The sequence below is a fragment of the Hordeum vulgare genome, chromosome 7H, assembly GCF_904849725.1.
Source record: "Hordeum vulgare subsp. vulgare chromosome 7H, MorexV3_pseudomolecules_assembly, whole genome shotgun sequence".
Lineage (NCBI taxonomy): Eukaryota > Viridiplantae > Streptophyta > Magnoliopsida > Poales > Poaceae > Hordeum > Hordeum vulgare.
The window spans coordinates 64,079,831-64,099,081 of NC_058524.1; the positions used below are offsets into that span (position 1 = coordinate 64,079,831).

The 19,251-nt window shown below is 48.0% G+C and overlaps 1 protein-coding gene across 1 annotated transcript; it reads right to left on the reverse strand.

Moving 5' to 3' along the window:
- Positions 1 to 1,224: 1,224 nt before the first annotated feature.
- Positions 1,225 to 4,462, reverse strand: LOC123411528 (U-box domain-containing protein 52-like). Its single transcript, XM_045104494.1, has 2 exons — positions 1,891 to 4,462; positions 1,225 to 1,798 (listed from the first exon to the last, which is right to left on the reverse strand). Exons 1-2 carry the CDS (start codon positions 4,228 to 4,230, stop codon positions 1,712 to 1,714), a joined length of 2,427 nt encoding a protein of 808 aa, XP_044960429.1. The 5' UTR covers positions 4,231 to 4,462; the 3' UTR covers positions 1,225 to 1,711.
- Positions 4,463 to 19,251: the final 14,789 nt, after the last annotated feature.

Consider the following 19,251-nt stretch of genomic DNA (forward strand, 5'->3'; position numbering starts at 1 on the left):
TCGAGCTGCCGGAGCCGTCCGCCGCCTTCTTCTTCGCGGATGTTTTTCCTTTCTTCGACCCCGCCGCATTGGGGAGCTTCGACGGTGCGGCGGCGGCACGGGACGGCGCCGGCGCGACGCCACCTGTCAGCGTGGTCATCCGCGGCGGCAAGAAGAGGCTGCGCGCGAGGTCGATGGTCGGCGCAGCTCCGGCGGTGGCGACGCCAACACTCGCCGCGCTAGGGTTTTCGGCGGCGGCGGTGGGGGGGGGGTCACGGCTGTACAGCGGGGTGAGCGGGTGCCGGTGTGCGTGTCCATGGTGGCAGGGGCGCTGGCGCCGGTGCGAAGGAGGAAGAAAGGAGAGAGTTCGCGCGCGCTCGAGTCTGCCGCTCGCGGAAGTGAGCGCCCCAAATAAACAGCGCGGGATAAGGCGATGGACAGCGCGCCCAACTTGTTTTAGCGCGCGTGCGGTTTTTACGCGCCCGCTGGAGCATCCCGCCGCGTCGCGCGCGCTAAAACGGCATATTTTTCGGCGCCGCGCTTGTTTTGTGCTGCTGTTGGAGATGCTCAGAGTTCTACATGTGAAGAAGAAGGCGTGGGAGACGAGGATGAGGACGGGCAGCTGAGAAGCATTGAAAGAAAAAATAAACTAATAAAAGAGAGAGATGATTAATAGCTCATGCACACCTTGAAAGAAAAAATAAATTAACAAAAGACAGAGAGAGGATTAATATTTCATGCATGCATCACGGCTCAAAACGATCTGATGAGAGGGATTAAGAGCAAAGACGCATTGTGCACTCCGCCGCTCCCGCGAGGACAGCGTTCGGCCGACGATAGAATTGGGTGATCCATAAAATGATCGGTTACAACGAAAAGCTTCAACCAGCATCACATAAATCTTCAACAAACCACAAAAAAAACTTTAACTGTTGATAACAAAGATGCAATCGTAGTTGGATTTTGCTACTAACAGCGATGTTTTTTCCTATATCCACCAAGCGGAGATACAACCGCGCTACGGCGGCGGCAACGATTTGCTAGATCCGCTATCATTTTGCTACGACTGGTGATGTTTTTTGCTACGTCCATTCAACGACGGTGACTAACTGGGTGATCGTCGTCGACACAATTCTGTGGAAGGAGCATCAATGACGAGGGGTGGGGACTAATGACGAGGACGACCACCGAAGAGGACAAGAGACACGGTATCGTGCACCCGACCGGAAAGAAGAAGACTACATTGATGAAACCGAAGAAATTTGTTCACATATGAGAAAGGTAACAATGTCTCCTGTTACAACGCACGGAAATTTATGCAAGTGATGCTAAAGTGGGGTTCTATGCATTTAATTCCGACCAACCCGCGTGGCACAACCTTTGTTACCGAACTTTCCCACTGCCCTCGAGAGAAATAAGCAGATAGTCACAAATTACGGACACGTCTGGTACACGGCAATGGCAGAGCCACATTGTTCTGTATTAGCGACATCTTGTACAAGGAGATTTTGCACAAATCTTTGTCTAATCACTGTAAGCAAAAAAACAGCTCCAGCTCCCCCAACCCTCTCATGCTAGGCAGCTACGATTATACCATTAAACTCACAATCAAACACAATTTGAAAATGCCATCTTGTCGCATGTTCGATCTTCTTCCCTTCCCCGGCCCTGCACCTGCACGCACCAAGGCAACCACACCACACCACGGCCAGCCCAGCGCATGGTCGACGCGTCAGACGTTGGATCTTCTCGGCGGCATGGCCGATTCGCTCGCTCTGCTGAACACCGACTTCATCGGGTAAGGATCGTTGTTCGCTTCCTGCAAATTTTCACACCAGGTTAGCCAGCGCGCTCGCGAGATTCGTCGAGGTCGTAGCCATGTAGGGGGTGATTATTTGGACGAGAGCTTACGGCGGCGCGTGACGCCGTGGTTTTGCTGTGGTACGCCGAGCTGTGCCTGCCGCCGCCGAGGCCGCCCTGGATGGCGCCGCCGCAGAACTGCATGTTGTCCTCGCCGAGCGCGCGCAGGCGGTTGAGCTCCGGGAGCACGACGTTGCCGAGGTCCGGCCGGTCCTTCCGCCGCAGCTCGCAGCAGCGGAGCGCCATCTCCGCCAGGCACTGCGCCTCCTCCAGCGGCCAGTCCGGCACGGCCGGGTCGAGCAGCTCGCCGAGCGTCCCGCGCTCCAGCGCGCGCCCGATGTGGTGCGTCAGCCCCATGGGCGGCTTCGCCGTGATGATCTGCAGCAGCATCACGCCCAGCGAGTACACGTCCGACTTGACCCCCAGCATCCCCGTCTGCTGGTACTCCGGGTCGATGTAGCAGAAGGTCCCCGCCGTCGACGTCATCCGGTACTGCGTCACGTTGTCGGCGACGTTGGGCGGCACCAGCCGCGCCAGCCCGACGTCGCTGATCTTGCTCACGTAGTTGCGGTCCAGGAGGATGTTGCCGGGCTTGAGGTCGCGGTGCACCAGCGGCTCCGGCTTCTTCTGGTGCAGGAAGAGGAGCCCCGTCGCGATCTCCGCGCAGATGCGGAACCGGTGCTGCCATGGGATGACCGGCCCGCCGGTGGCGCCGCCGCGTCGGAAGAGGCAGTCGTCGAGGCTGCCGTTCGCCATGTACTCGTAGACGAGGCAGCCGTACTCCGGGCACGCGCCGAGGAGGAGCACCATGTTGGGGTGCCGGATGCAGCTCAGCACCTCCACCTCCTGCTGGAACTGCGACCTCCCCTGCGCGGCGTCAGGCCGGAGCACCTTGATGGCGACCTGGGTGTGGTCGAGGTAGGCATTGTACACGGGCCCGTACCCGCCCTCGCCGACCTTACGCGCGTCGTCGAAGTGCGCCGTGGCGTGCTCGATCTCCTCGATGGTGTACCGGCGGTACCGGAGCTCGCCGCCGCCGCCGCCGCCGCCGCCGCCGCGATGCTTGCGCTCCTCGGCTTCCTTGAGCAGCTTCTTCTCCGCGCTGATCCGCTTCTGCACCTCCAGCTCGGCGATCCTCTGGGACGCCTCCGCCGCCTCCATGGCCGCCTTGGCCTTGGCCTTCTCGCGCTCGATCATCTGCAGCGCCGACTCCTCGGTGATGTGCTGGTCCTGCCTCTTCTGCTCCTCCTCCGCCTTCCACCGCTGGAGCTCATTCGCCTTCTGCTTGGCGTTCAGCGCCTCCTTGCAGGCGGTGCTGTACATGTCCATGGTCTGCTTGAGCTCCAGACGGAGCCGCTTCATCTCGGCCTCCACGTCGTCCATGCCACTGGAGCAGAAGGAGGAGGCGCTGCTCTGCGAGAAGGACATGTCGCCGGTGAAGGAGTCGCCGCCCCACTTGTTGGGCGTCATCTCGAAGCTGTGGTCGTAGCTGTCCAGGGACGAGCCGTTGGACATACGGGGCGCGGACTGCTGGTAGTAGTCGATGCTCCGGCGGCCGCCGCCGCCGTTGCTGCTGATGAAGGAGATGTCCGACGAATCCGCGGTGGACCGGCGGCCGCCGCTGACAAAGGAGATGTCGGCCGCGTCAGGCATGGACATGTGGCTCAGGTCGGCGTACGACTTCCTCGTCGGCCCCATGGACCCGCGCGTGAAGGGCGAGCGGATGAAGGGATCCACCCTCGGCGTCTCCCCGTTATCGTTGCCCCTCGACGACATGGACCACTTCTGGTTCGCCGGCACTGGCATGGCCGGCTCCGGCGGCTTGGCGGCCGCCGCCGCGCTCATGTTGACGATCTGCGACCGGAGCGGGGACACGCGCGGCGCCGGGCGGATGGAGTTGCGCTGCGCCGACACCTTGTTGCCCTTGTTGATCACGTACACCGTGCAGAAGTCCGGCGCGCCCTTGCAGATGGTGGTCGGGATGTCGGCCTTGAACCTGACGAAGCCGCCGCGCGTGCATGCCCCGGTGACGAGCTTCTCGATGGCGCCATGGGCGGCGAACTCGATGATGGACTTGCCGACGTCGTTGTCGTCGAGCACCACATCCTTGCACTGGATGTCCTTGCGGGTGCAGAAGCAGCGAAACGGGAGGAAGAGCTCCTTGAGGTGCGGGTCGGTGGGCTGCTTGAACCCGGCGGCGTCCTCCACGCCGACGGAGACGCCCTTGGTGTTGACGTGGACGAGGACGATGGTCTGGCCCTTGCCCACGATGGTGTCGATGGCCCACTTGAGCGCGTTCTGGCTGTTCTTGTCCTTGTCGATGCACACCGCCACCAGCGGGTAGCCCAGCTGCGTGTCCGCCGCCTCCTTACCGCCGTCGTACCTCCCCATCGATCGATGCCGATCGGGCTTCACCGCCAACCTTGCTACTGGTCGGTGATATCTCCACAGATTAATGGTCGTGGCTCCTAGCTAGCTAAGGTTATTATGCATGCATGCATGTATGTTTGCCCATCGACAGGCGTCGCCGTCGGTCGGTCGGTCGCCGTCGTCCGGAGGCCGGGGAGGTGGGCAACGAGAGGGAGGGCGGCCCTGAGGGCTCTTTAATTTTTGGAGCGCTCTTAGTTTCGCTCCTGTTCCTTAATTGTCATCTATTATTAAGCACTGTCTTTTTTTGATTTGGTGGCAATTGAGCCATGTGTGTGTGTTCTTGGCTGTTTCGCCGGGTAACCACCGGATCCTCTCCTTTCTTTGTTCCATGTGTTAAACTATTTTTTTTCATGATAATAAGTGGCTCGTTTATAGAACAATATCAAGTTACAACGCATGTAAACATCTGCCTTGCATGACTGAAAAGATAGGATAATCCTATGTAAAATATCATTGTTTGTCCTTCTCCTTTGACTCCATCGAAGCGGCCACTAAAGAAAGGGAAGACAAATCATCTCTTCATCCAAGCTTGACGTGGCTTCATCGCTGATGTGCATCTTTACGGACCTCCAATGTAATTTGCCAGAAGCAAAACCATTGTCGTTGAAAGAATCAGAACGGGCAACATTGTCCCTAGACACTCCATTGAACTTCAGATCTAACACCCATGTATGACCACGACATCGGAGGAGGAAACCAGAATTGTTAGTCACCAACCATAAACCCAGCACAAGATGTACCATCTTTCAACTGTCACTTGCGTAGAAAATCGTCTACGCGTACTCCTGGACGACAAAACCTCCCTCTTGTACCATGACGTCGGAGACAACGTCGAAGCAACAGGGACAGAGTAGGCACACCTGATGGAGTCGTCGTCGTCGACACTATCCATGAACCCTAACGCCGTCGATCTAAAGGATCGGCAAACACACGATGGCATCAACTCCGAGATGCCGCCATGAAGGAGTGTGGAAGTAGAGTTGAGGCAGATTTATTTGTTCATGCGCTGCTTTCATCACCCCAACGACTCACCATGACCTAAAAATTTAAACCCTAACTACAGACCGAAGGAACGAGGTCTCCCCTCCCTCCTCCCGCTCGAGCAACAGCCGGAGAGAGAGGGGGCCAGTGCCTTGGCCAGTTGAGATCGGTGAAACAAGATCATCTTCCTAGTCGTCTGACTTGTGACAGCGGCTAGGTTAGGGAAGTTCCATGTGTTAAACTAGAAAATAGGGAAGGATACGTGAGCACACAATGTGGCATGTGCAATACGAAGGGAGTACTAAATTAGTGAGTTTTAATAGGGATCGAAGAGTGTATTTATTTGTTCCATCAGGCTTGAATATGCATGTAGTTTTTTCTCACTTTGATTAAATGCTATGGTTCATCCACCGGATCTCTGCGTGTGTCGACCCCCTGAATGGGCGTCGGATCGAATTTTGATCGAATGGTTTGAGGAGCAACCTCTTCTATAGTCTAGGTTTGTAACTGGACCATTATTGCAATCTTTTGCACCGCAACAACTGATTTTTACATATCAACAAAGGAAAAGGCCGTGGCAAATAGCCTGGGCAAGGGTACGGTGGCGACGTCTCGATGCCTTGATAGCAAGAATCCAAAGGAGAAGTTGAGGGGAGGGTGGACGAGGTGGATGAGTAATAATCCACAAATGTAGGGGATCACAACAGTTTCCGCGAGTAAGATAACCCAATTTATTGATTCGACACAAGGGGAGCCAAAGAATATTTATAAGCTTTAGCTGTTGAGTTGTCAATTCAACCGTACCTGAAAGATACTTGCTTGGCAACGAAATATTAGTAGCAACGGTGATATGGAGATGATGGTGGTAATGGAAATAATAGCGGCAAAGCAACAAAAGTAAAGCAACTTGTGACCAGCAGGATTAAAACATTGTAGGCTAAGGAGATGGATGGTTGGTCATGGATGAGAGATATCATGGGCCTGTTTGGTTTCCAGCCACACTTTGCCAAGTCAAAATTTGGCAGCCACAGTTTAGTTGGCATATGTTTGGTTTTTGCCACACTTTGGCTTGCCACACTTTATTGTCGCTATGGCCCATTTGTCATAGAGTTAGTTTTTTTGCCAACTTTTGCCAAAGTTTGGCGTTCGTTTTTTCAGCCATACTTTGTGGCTTTCCACACTTTAATGGCTTGTCACACTTTGGCTTGGCAAAATTAGTCTCCAACCAAACATGCCCCATGTATTTAACTTGGGGCAAGGCACATAGAAAAGTAATGATTATCTAGGCATATATCAAACATTAGGCATGTATCCCGAGGTAGTCGTGCATGCTTGCAATAAGAACTTGCACAACATCTTTTGTCCTACCATCCCGCTATCAACGGGGCCAAAAGGAACTTATGGAGATTAAGGTGCTCCTGTCAAAGAGCACCGGAACAAAGCATTAACAATCAATGGATACATGGAATCCTCAAACGTATATCCCCTTTGGTGTCCCAAGCTGTCACCATTGGAATCGCCGGTTCCGGACTATAATAGGTGCATACTACTCAAAGATAGGATCTAGAACACAAATATATTCATGAAAACATAAGGTATTCAGATCTGAAATCATGGCACTCGGACCCAAAGTGACAAGCATTAAGAGTAACAAGTAGTAGCAAAGACGATAAACACCAAAGTAGATGATAAGCAACATGCCCCCCAACAATCCAATGAACTATTACATGATCTAACTCATCCAATCTCTCCCATCCCCTTCACCTACAGCAGGGAATTACTCAAACATGATGGAAGAAGCCATGGAAGGATGATGGAGTGGTGATGGTGATGACGATGACCATGATTTCCCCTGTCCAGAGGCCAAAACAGCCTCCAGATTAGCTCTCCCGAAGAAGAACCGAGGGTGGCGGCGGCTCTGCGTCGAGAACTTGCAAAACGACTTTTGTTCTGGGATTTCCACGTCACGGGTAAAAATAGGAGCCAAAGTAGGGCACTAGAGGTGGTGGGCCCCACCCAGGCGGCCTCCCAGCGCGGCCAGGGGCAGGCCGTGCCAGCAGGTCGCCTGGGGGTCCTGTGGCTCCCCTCTGGCCCATCTTCTGGCCCATGGTTCCTTCTGGTGCGTGGATTTTCTCTAATTTTTATGGGAATTTTCTGGGACGTCTAAATATTATTTTTCCTGCGCACAAGAAAACCATACAAACAGCTCTGCTGAAAACAGCGTCAGTCCGGGTTAGTTTCAGTCAAATCATGCAAGAATGAGGCCAAAACATTAGCAAAAGTGTTTGGAAAAGTCGATACGTTTGAGACGTATCAACTCCCCAAGCTTAGCATATTGCTTTTCCTCAAGCAATTCAGTTCAACGAACTGAACGTGGCAAAGAAAACTTTGACAAACTCTTTTGCTTCATCAGATGTATATAAGCATGCACTACGAACAAGTCCAACAAGTATTGAAGTAATGCTACAAAGACAATGCACGAAGCGATCCTTCGATCATGTGAAGAGTTTCAAACAACTAAGAATGAACAATATGTAACTGAAAATCATAACGAGATCACGATGCACATGACTGGGATATACTAGAGTGGTATTTCACTAGCCCCAAGAGTGAAGCAAAACATAAATGCAGACGCTCCTTCAAAGTATTAAGGGAGACTAGAAATAGATATTTCAAAATAAGCAATATCACAATCATGTAGAAGACAATGTGGTGCTTTGGGATAATGCACATTATATTCAGAATGACAATTATGCTCTCTATAGTTGGTGCTTTTTATAAGAAGAGGACGACTCAACAGAAAAGTAAAATAGATAGGCCCTTCGCAGAGGGAAGCATTGATTTGCACAGATGCGAGAGCTTGATCTTTAAAATAGAGATAAATCAAAATTTTGGGTGGTATGCTTTCATTATCAACGTAACAACTAAGAGATCTCAATATCTTCCATTCTAAATACACTATAGGCGGTTCCCAAACAGAAAATTAAAGTTTTAACTCCCCCTTCACCAATCGATCACACTCCACGGCGGGCCGAATCCACGGGTATCGTCCATACAAACAACAATCTTGGGGGAGTTTTGTTTCATTAAATTTGATTTGACTCTGAGCATGGAACTAGACATCCCGATTATCAGCCACTTTCTCAGGAATGATAGTGAATCAAGACATATCTTGAGAATAACCTACTTAGCATCGAAGATATTGTTAGACCCTAGTCACTACATGAGCGATTCGGGCATACAAAACAAAATATTTATTTGAAATTTAGAACACGGCACATGCAAATTTACTTAGGACGGCACATAAATACCGCATAGAGGTAGGTATGGTGGACTCATATGGCGCAACTGGTTTCAAGAATTTTGGATGCACAAGCAGTCAGTCCGCTTAGTACAGGTGAAGGCTAGCAAAAGACGGGGCAGCGACCAACTAGAGAGCAATAACAGTCATAATCATGCAGAGCGACAAAGCAACATTGAATCGGGCATGAAAGCGATATAACCATTCTGAAATAAAAGATCGTCAAGGCTTGATAGACTTCTAGTCATAAACATGTGTAAGCATGTGCCAAGTCAATCCAAAAACTCTCCGAAGGGAATACCACTCTAATTTGGCAAACCATGAACAATGCAATGCATGCTAAACATTTCAATAACACATTATGCACTCCAGCTATTTGAGACTAGTCACAAATAAAGCATGAACTACTGGGAAAGCATTGTAATCATAGCACTATGTCGCTACAAGTTGGTCTCTAGATCATAAGTACATGCATATGTACAAAAGTAGAAACAAACAGAGTTCATACCGGCTTTCCTTGTTGCATTCCTTTTGTTGATCTTCGTCATTATTGCATCGTCACTTGCACGATCGAATGTAGAAAGATATAATCAAGTGCAATTGCAACCATGGACGTGAGCTGAACTCTGAAACAAAGCAAACTAAAGAGAGAAAAGAAATATTTTTGGGTTTTCCAAAGGTTAAACGAAAGCAAAAGAAAAGAGAAATCTTTTTGTTGTTTTTGCAAAGAAAGAACAAAGAAGAATAGGCAAAAACTGTGAAAAGACTTAAAAATGATACTACGGATGATACAATGAAAGGGGAGAAGGGTACGTACTCCCCCAAGCTTAGGCTTTTGGCCTAAGTTGAGCTCGGTTACTGCGTGCTCCAGGAGCTTCCTCCGGCTCCGGAGTGGTACTGGTGGCTCCAAGAATCATACGAGGTCTCATGCACGTACACCGATGCCCGGCTGGCCTCCCAAGGAGAAGGCTCTTCTTCCTCGGGAACAACCTCCTCCATGGGGTTGTGGAATTGCTGCTGGATCACGAACTCGTCCAGCTCAATCGAGGTGAAAGACCACCCGTTCCTGCTAGTGTAATCAAACACAAGTGATGCAGGTAGACGGATCTCGCGAGTAGTAAGCTCGCCAAACCTCATAATATAAACAAGGCTCCAAACTTGAAAGTCCTACTAACAAACTCATGCCTCTTCATGGCAGTAAGATCAAACCTTATGAATGAAAAAGGTGTATCATCCGTGCGCACAGTGCGCCCGAGGTGCTCGAGAATAAGCGTGACATAAATGCCACCAAAGTGAGGTCCTTTTCCACTGTTAGAGACGAGGCGACGAGCAATCAAAGCACCAATATTATACGTGTTATCTCCTAAGACGGCGGCTGCCAAGATAGCGACATCCGGAGCCGAAATGTTACTCGTGTTGTCACGAGCTAGCACCCCTCGAGCAATATAGTATGCGACATACCTGATGTGAGGAAACAAGATGCTGGAGATCTTCCCCGGGTGAATTTCTCGCGGGTCCTTGCTGCAAAGGGAAGCGAATAGGGATTTAAGCTCGTAGGGCTGAACGTTCACTTTGGCCGTCTTCCCGACATTCCGCACACCTATAATATCACAAAATTCTGTCAAAGACATGGTAAAGACATCCTCATATAATCTGAATTCAATCATGGAGGTTTTATCATTATATCTAAACCAATTGACAAAATAATAGGTGAGTTTTGGATATTGTTGCACACGTCGTGTTACGAGATGTGTCAAACCTGCAGCTACACACAGGTTATCAAACTCATCCTTAATACCTGCCGCCATAAGGAAATCTGAACACGGGTATGCCATGGCACATGTCGTGTCCGTCTCGTGGAACAACTCTGGTGGCACGATATCATCATTGTAACTTGTCCTCACTGTAGAGGATGAAGTTGCAGCTCTGGTTAGTCTATTAGTAGGTTCGGGTCTCTTCTTCCCAAGCCATCCTTTTGCTTTTCCAAACAAGCTCATTTCTGAAATTTTTGGTTCGACACAAAAATGGTGGTTTAAGCAATACTGAATTGGAGCAAACTATTCTACTCACTCCTGATATGTCCATTTTGCATCATGTTTTCATGTTGATATTTATCGCTTCTCTGGCTGTTATTTCACTTCACGGTACAATTCTTATGCCTTTTCTCTTATTTTGCGAGGTTTACATGAAGAGGGAGAATACCGGCAACTGGAATTCTGGCGTGAAAGTGGAGCAAAGTTGAGATACCTATTCTGCGCAACTCCAAACGCCGTAAAAATCAACGAGGATTTTTTTCCCGATTTATCAAAAATACTAGAACGAAGAAGTGCCAGAGGGGCACCAGGGGGTGCCCACAAGCCTGCACGACGCGGCCACCCCCCCCCAGGACGCGCCATGAGGGCTTGTGGGCAGCCCACTGGCCCACTTGCTCCCCTCTTTTGCTATATGGAGGGTTTCATCCAGGAAAAAATCACGGAGGAGCTTTTTCGTGGATTCGTCGCCGCCACGAGGCGGAACTTGAGCAGAACCAATCTAGAGCTCTGATACTTCTCAAACGTATCTATAATTTTTGATGGTTTGATGTTGTTATCTTGTCATCTTTGGATGTTTTATGTACCATTTATATCTTTTTTGGGACTAACTTATTAATTCAGTGCCAAGTGCCAGTTCCTGTTTTTTCTGTGTTTTTGGCTCTTTTCAGATCTGATGTTGGAACGGAGTCCAAACGGAATAAAATCCCCGAAATGATTTTTTCCCGAACGAAAGAAGATTAGGGGGCTTGTGGGCCAAGACAGGAGGGCTACAGGGAGCCCACAAGCCCCCACTCTGCCATCAGGGGGTGGCGGTGGGCAGGCTTGTGGCCTCCTTGGCGCCCCCTGACCTAGATCTTGCGCCTATATATTCCCTAAAAAACAGAAAAAAATCAAGGGATCCATGAAAATACTTTTCCGTGGCCGCAAGCTTCCGTTTCCGCGAGATATCATCTAGAGACCCTTCCTGGTGCCCTGCCGTAGAGGACTTTGGAGTTGGAGGGCTTCTTCATCATCATCATCGCCCCTCCAATGACTCGTGAGTAGTTCACTTCAGACCTGCGGGTCCGTAGTTAGTAGCTAGATGGCTTCTTCTCTCTCTTGGATCTTCAGTACAAAGGTCTCCATGATCTTCATGGAGATCTATCCGATGTAATCTTCTTTGGCAGTGTGTTTGTCGAGATCCGATGAATTGTGGATTTGTGATCAGATTATCTATGATATATATTTGCGTCTTTGTTGATTTCTTATATGCATGATTTGATATCCTTGTAAGTCTCTCCGAGTCTTGGGTTTTGTTTGGCCAACTAGATCTATGATTCTTGCAATGGGAGAAGTGCTTGGTTTTGGGTTCTTACCGTGTGGTCACCTTTCCAAGTGACAGTAGGGGCAGCAAGGCACACATCGTGTGGTTGCCATCAAGGGTAACAAGGTGGGTTCTGTCGTAGATATGAGATTGTCCATCTACATCATGTCATCTTGCTTAAGGCGTTACTCTGTTCTTTTGGACTTAATACACTAGATGCATGCTGGATAGCGGTCGATGTGTGGAGTAATAGTAGTAGATGCAGAAAGTATCGGTCTACTTGTTTTGGACGTGATGCCTATAGATATAATCATTGCCATAGATGATGTCACGACTTTGCGCGGATCTATCAATTGCTCGACAGTAATTTGTTCACCCACCGTCTACTTGCTTTCATGAGAAAAGCCACTAGTAAACACTACGTCCCCCGGGTCTATTCACAGCTATCGTTTCCACTTTCGCTTTTACTTTGCTTTGTTACTTTGTTGCTTTCAGTACTCACTTGGCAAACAATCTATAAGGGATTGACAACCCGTTCATAGCGTTGGGAGCAAGCTTTTTGTGTTTGTGCATACTCTTGTGATACTCCTTCACTGGATCGATACCTTGGTTCTCAAACTGAGGGAAATACTTACCACCGATGCGCTGCATCACCCTTTCCGCTTCGAGGGAACACCAACGCAAGGCTCCTAGGCCACGGGGGGAATCCTTTGCATATTTGCCTAGGAAGTCCCTTAAGGCGTAGCCATAGCAGAAGGATTCCTGGTGCCGTCGACACACCTATTTCTGGCACCATTGGAAGGTCTTTTGTTGCAGTAGAAGAAGTATTTCTGGCGCCGTTGCCAGGGAAGGAGAGATCTATCCAAGTAAGTCTCACAAACTCATCTCTTGCATTTACTTTTTTTTTGCGAGTTGCCTCTCGTTTTCCTCTCCCCCACTTCACATTTGTCGTTTTCATTTTCCTTTCTCCTTTGACTTTTTCATTCGCCCTTTTCTCTCGCTTGCTTTCTGTTTGCTCGTGTGCCATGTGCCTTCAATATGCTTGCATCTTCACTTGCTGAAAATTTAGTGATATGGATCCTCATCCACTAGCTAATCTCTTTAAGAGATCCACTTATGTGGAACGAATTGCTAGTGAGTTGAGGGCACTTGACTATCTTTATGGAGTTTTGCTTCAGATACGTGAATCTGAAAATCGTGATGAAGAAATTCATGAAGTGATTCACGACGGCTCCTTGGATGAAAAGCACGATTGCAATAGTTTCACTATAAATCCTATTAGTGACAATCATGCTAAAAATATGCAAAACCCTAAGCTTGGGGATGCTAGTTTTGCTATGTCCCCTACTTGTTGCAATAATCATGATTGGGGTGATGATCTTTCTTATGATCTTGAAAATTTGTTTGAGCCTCATGATGAATATGATATTTGCAATATTATTGAAAGTGGGTTTGGAGAAGTCATGACTTTATTTGATGATAATCCCACTATTTTTGAAGAGCGTCAACTTTGCATGCATGTGGATCATGAAAAGAATATCCTATGTGATAGTTACATTGTTGAATTCGAATATGATCCCACATGTAATTGCTATGAGAGAGGAAAATATTTTGGTAGAAACTATCATGTTACCAAGTTACCTCTCGTTATGTGGAGATTGCTATTGTCTCTTTATTCTTCCTTGCATATGGCAACTATTGGTTGTCTTGACAATCTGTTTTCCTATAAAATGTCTATGCATAGGAAGTATGTTAGACTTAGATGTGATTTTCACATGCTTTATGATGCTCTCGTTGTGCTTCAGTTCTTGTCTTTTGTGTGAGCATCATTGATTTATCAATGCCTAGCTAAGGGCGTTAAACAATAGCGCTTGTTGGGAGGCAACCCAACGAATCTATCCTTTTTATTTCTATTTTGTGTTTTCCGCACTTTCTAATTCAGTTATGATTGTGTTTTTTGTGTTTCTTTTTGCGTTTGTGCCAAGCAAAACCGTTATGATTAGTCTTGGGGATGATCGTTTGGTCATGCTGGAAAAGACAGAAACTTTCTGCTCACGAAAAGAATTTTCATTTTTTCTTCTGTAAGAGCTTTTGAGTTGATTCTTTTTGCTGCTGATTGCTACACAAATTCTTCAGACTATCGTAATTTTTCAGAATTTATGAAGTACCAGAAGTATACGAAATATATAGATTGCTACAGACTGGTCTGCTGTTAACAGATTCTGTTTTTGTTGTGTTGGTTGCTTATTTTGATGAAACTATGGATAGTATGGGGGGGTATTAACCATGGAAGATTGAAAATACAGTAACCCAACATCATCATAAGTAGAATTTAAGTTTTCTACAGTACCTAAGGAAGTGGTGGTTTGCTTTCTCATACTAATGTTATCCCGAGTTTCTGTTTAAGTTTCGTGTTGTAAAGTTTTCAAGTTTTGGGTGAAGTTCTTATGGACAAAGAGATAAAGAGTGGAAAGAGCTCAAGATTGGGGATTCCCAAGGCATCCCAAGAGATTCAAGGATGCCGTAAAAGACTAAGCTTGGGGATGCCCCGGGAAGGCATCCCCTCTCTCGTCTTCAATCCATCGGTAACGTTACTTGGGGCTATATTTTTATTCACCACATGTTATGTGTTTTTGCTTGGAGCGTCTTGTATCATAGGATTATTTTATTCTTGTTGTGTCACAATCATCCTTGCTTCACACCTAGAGAGAGAGACATGCACTCACCGTGATTTTGTCGAGCTTCACTTATATCTTTTGGTAGACAATTCAGCTCACATGTGCTTCACTTATATCTTTTGAGCTAGATACTTTTGCTCTATGTGCTTCACTTATATCTTTTAGAGCACAGCAGTGCATGGCTTGGTAGTTGATATATGCTTTGAAAGTAGTCTCAAAAGGGGTAGTTATCCAAAGGGATACGAAAACTTCCACCTTCATGTGCATTGAATAGTTAGAGAAGTTTGATTCATCTCAATTAGTTTTGAGTTGTGGTTTTGGTAATACTGAAGTTATGCTAGTAAGGTGTTGCGGATCTAGAAATACTTGTGTTGAAGTTAGTGATTCCCGTAGCATGCACGTATGGTGAACCGATATGTGATGAAAACTGAGCATGATTAGTCTACTGATTGTCATCCTTTGCGTGGCGGTCGGGATCGCGCGATGGTTTATACCTACCAACCCTTCCCCTAGGAGTATGCGTTGAATGCTTTGCTTCGATTACTAATAAAACTTTTGCAACAAGTATATGAGTTCTTCATGACTAATGTTGAGTCCATGGTTTAGATGCACTTTCACCTTCCACCATCACTATCTTCTTAGTGTCGTGCAACTTTCGCCGGTGCACAAAACCCACCATTAGCCTCCCTCCAAACAGCCACCATACCTACCTACTATGGCTTTTTCAAAGTCATTCCGAGATATATTGCCATGCAACTACCACCATGGCATGTGCCATCACGTCTACATTGCCATTGCATGATCATAGATAGCTAGCATGATGTTTCCATTAATGTCTATGCTATGCTAGATCCTTGCCACGGTACACTACCGAAGGCATTCCATATAGAGTCATAGTTGCTCTAAGTTTTGAGTTGAAAGTGTGATGATCATCATTGATGGAGCATTGTCCCATGTGAGGAAATAAAAGAGGCCAAAGAAGCCCACCAAAAAGAAAAAAAAGAGGCCAAAGAGCCCACAAAAAATTAGAGAAAAAGAGAGAAGGGACAATGCTACCACCTTTCCACACTTGTGCATATTAAGCACCATGATCTTCATGATTGAGAGTCTCTCGTTTTGTCACCACCATATAGCTAGTGGGAAATTTTCATTATGTAACTTGGCTTGTATATTCCAATGATAGGTTTCCTCAAAATTGCCTTAGGTCTTTGTCACGCCCAAGATGCGACCCTATCCTCAATTTGGCATGAAGGCCTCGTCAGGGATAGAAGCGCATCTCGTCGTGTCGCAAGAATGGATATCGTTACAAGTACATGTACTGAAAAGAAGAGATATATATACAGAGCTGGCTTACACTCACCACAAGCTACATCAGAGTCACCTCAGTACATTACATAATCATCAAGAGTAAGAGCAGGGTCCGACTACAGACGAAAACAAACGAGAAAAATGAAACGACGTCCATCCTTGCTATCCCAGGCTGCCGGCCTGGAACCCATCCTAGATCGATGAAGAAGAAGAAGAAGAAGAAGAAGAAGCAACTCCAAATGAACAATCAACGCGCTCGCGTCATATAACCTTTACATGTACCTGCAACTGGTGTTGTAGAATCTGTGAGCCACAGGGGACTCAGCAATCTCATTTCCAAAGGTATCAAGACTAGCAGAGCTTAATGGGTAAGGTAAGGTTAAGTGGTGAGGTTGCAGCAGCGGCTAAGCATATATTTGGTGGCTAACTTACGAGTACCAGAAATAAGAGGGGGAAGATCTACGCATAACGGACGTGAACTACTGATGATCAAATGAATGATCCTGAACTCCTACCTACGTCAGACATAACCCCACCGTGTCCTCGATCGGAGAAAGAACTCACGAAAGAGACAGTCACGGTTATGCACACAGTTGGCAAGTTTTAATCAAATTAACTTCAAGTTATCTAGAACCAGTGTTAAACAAAGCTTCCACGTTGCCACATAACCGCGGGCACGGCTTTCCGAAAGATTTAACCCTGCAGGGGTGCTCCAACTAGTGCATCACAAATTACCACAAGCCGCATAGAAATCCTCAATCACGAAGCTCGCGATCTCGTCGGATTCCCTAGTGGAAAACCTCAACTCTGAGATTACCCAAAGCATCACCGGAATCCCGATGCACAAGATATTCCGTCAAAGGTAAAACTAATCCAGCAAGGCCGCCCGACGTGTCGACGATCCCGATAGGAGTCATGTACCTCGTTCTCAGGACACGACGGATGAGCGATGGTTACCACGCCAAACACCGAGTTGCCCCGGGTAGCATTAATAAGCTGCTCTGTTTTGGACCAATACTCATGAGGAGCAGTGGCCCGGGGGTTGATTAAATTTCCTCGGGTGCTGGTAGGTCTCTATGCATTATTATTAGGTTATTAGGCAAATGTAGTACCAAAGTTGGGCCTTGCCATACCCGCTTTAATCTAAAACGAATTATCAAGGGGGTCCCCATAACAACCCCGGTCGTGTTAGGAGCGCTCAATTATGGAACATAACACCGGTAGCCGGAAACTAAGGGGCAAAGGTGGAACAAAACACTAGGCTAGAAAGGCCGAGCCTTCCACCTCTTACCAAGTATATAGGTCCATTAAATTAAATAGCATTAATATGGTGATATAACAAGGAACCCATGTTTTCACATGGAAGCATCTGCACCTGCAACTAGCAACGCTATCAACAGGGTTAAGCAAGCAGTAACATAGCCAATCAGTGGTTTGCTAGGTTGAACAGGTTGAAGGTTTCATGGCATTGATGAGAGGCTAATGTTTAACATGTGGTAGGCAACGAGACATAATCGATAGAAACGGTAAACTAGCATGGCAATGATAGTAATGGTATCTGGGGAAATGATCATCTTGCCTGAGATTCCGCTTGGAAGAAGAACAACTCTGTGAAGCAGACGAACCAACGTGGACGAACGGGTCCTCACATTCCGACACGCTTGTGGAACTCTATCGAGACGGAGGGAAACGGAAACAAGCATCAACACATGATATACACCACACGATGCACAACACATATGATGCATGAACGGTCTAATGCAAGGCATGACAAACACAACAACCAAACACTACACATTAAGTGAAGCTCGATATGCAACGCGTTGCATATCGACGAAACTCCACGCCTAATTATTTAGTTCACTCCCGTTCAGGTACACGGATATATTAAATGTTGTTAAACATGGCACGAGGGTGAAGCACAAATTAACCTACCTAGCTAGGCATTTTAAATGAGACCGGAAACGTCATATAGCATCTCCGATATGACCCCATGCGTTAAATCTTAATTCTGCCCAGATTTATCCTAACCACATTTTAGGTTTGTTAAACAACAAAACAAAGTGGAGCATGAGATTCTACACGTCGTTCTACTCGATTTACATATATATAACATCTCCAACGGAGCTACGATTAAATAACTACGACCTAAACCGTTTCTATTACGTCGACATGCAAACCGATGTAAACAACACACTAAGAGCCTTAAACATGCATGAGAGTTGGTTTTTGTGAAACTACGGAAAATTCTAAGCAACTTACAAGTTGAAATCATTTTAATCCGAGGCACGGTTTAACAGATACGGACGTTCTAAAACATAGTACAACTAAAAAAATGAAAATAATATGGGCAGATGGGATTTGATCCCATGACCTCATGGATATAAAGGCCTGCCGCTAACCAGCTGGGCTGGCTACTTACACGCGAAATAATTGGGCTTCTATCTAAATGAAACTGCGCATCAGCTCATCCTCGAAGGAGAAATTGCATAAAAAAGAATGTGTAGCCGTGGGGCTGTAGACAAAGGAGCTAACCAGCTGGGCTACGCTAGCACTATGATAACAAAAGTATCCTTGCTCTTCTTAAATCATACCAGGCGCTAACTGAATAAAACTGAAAACGCAACACATCTGTATCTGAAGATGTACCGGGTCTTCTTGGTTCTGCTCGCGATGGTGCTCACGGAAGGCAGCCTGGGCGGCGGCTGCACGCGGAGACTCACGGGGAGGCGTAGGTCGAGGGGGCCGAAGTCCGGCAGGGTCAGGGTGGCGTCGGATCCGGTCGATCCCACCCGGATCTGAGACGGGGAGGCATCGATGGCGAGCTCCATGGGCAGGAGAGCTTGGAGCAGGCCATGCATGGCCATGGCGAGGTCTGGGGCTGCTCCTGCTAGACAAAGAGAGAGAGAGCCGAGGTGAGAGAGAGGTGAGGAGCAAGGAACAGTTGGGGATGGATGGATCTGGTCCTTGGGGCACTGAATCCGGCTGTACCTGTCCATGGCTGCTACTGCTACTCCTGCAGGTGTTCTCTGGCTGTGCGTACCTGCGGGGAAGAGAGGTGCACAGAGAGGAAGATTAGGGATATGGGGAGGAAACGGAGAGAGGAGGAAGAAGGCAGGCTTGAGGGGCGACCGGGGTCAGCGGCGGTGCCTGTGCGTCGGTGAATCTCGCTGACACGGCTGCCGGATGCTCACGACGCGGTCTCAGGCAAGCGGGAGCTCGGGAGGACCGGCTCCTGGGAAGCACGAGCCACGGGAGCTCGGGGGTGAGGCCATGCGTGCTCGTGCTCTCAGGCTGGCTCGTCGGGGACGGCCTGCTTGCACGGCATGGCGAGGGATGCGTCCGGCCAGTCGGCTCGCGTGGAGGACGAGGTCGAGG

Bases quoted from the DNA above. Each gene is read 5' to 3' on its own strand.
- LOC123411528 (XM_045104494.1), bottom strand. From the start codon at position 4,230: ATGGGGAGGTACGACGGCGGTAAGGAGGCGGCGGACACGCAGCTGGGC. The intron at 1,799-1,890 runs GTAAGCTCTCGT...GAAAATTTGCAG, and splicing joins CCACGGCGTCACGCGCCGCC to GAAGCGAACAACGATCCTTA.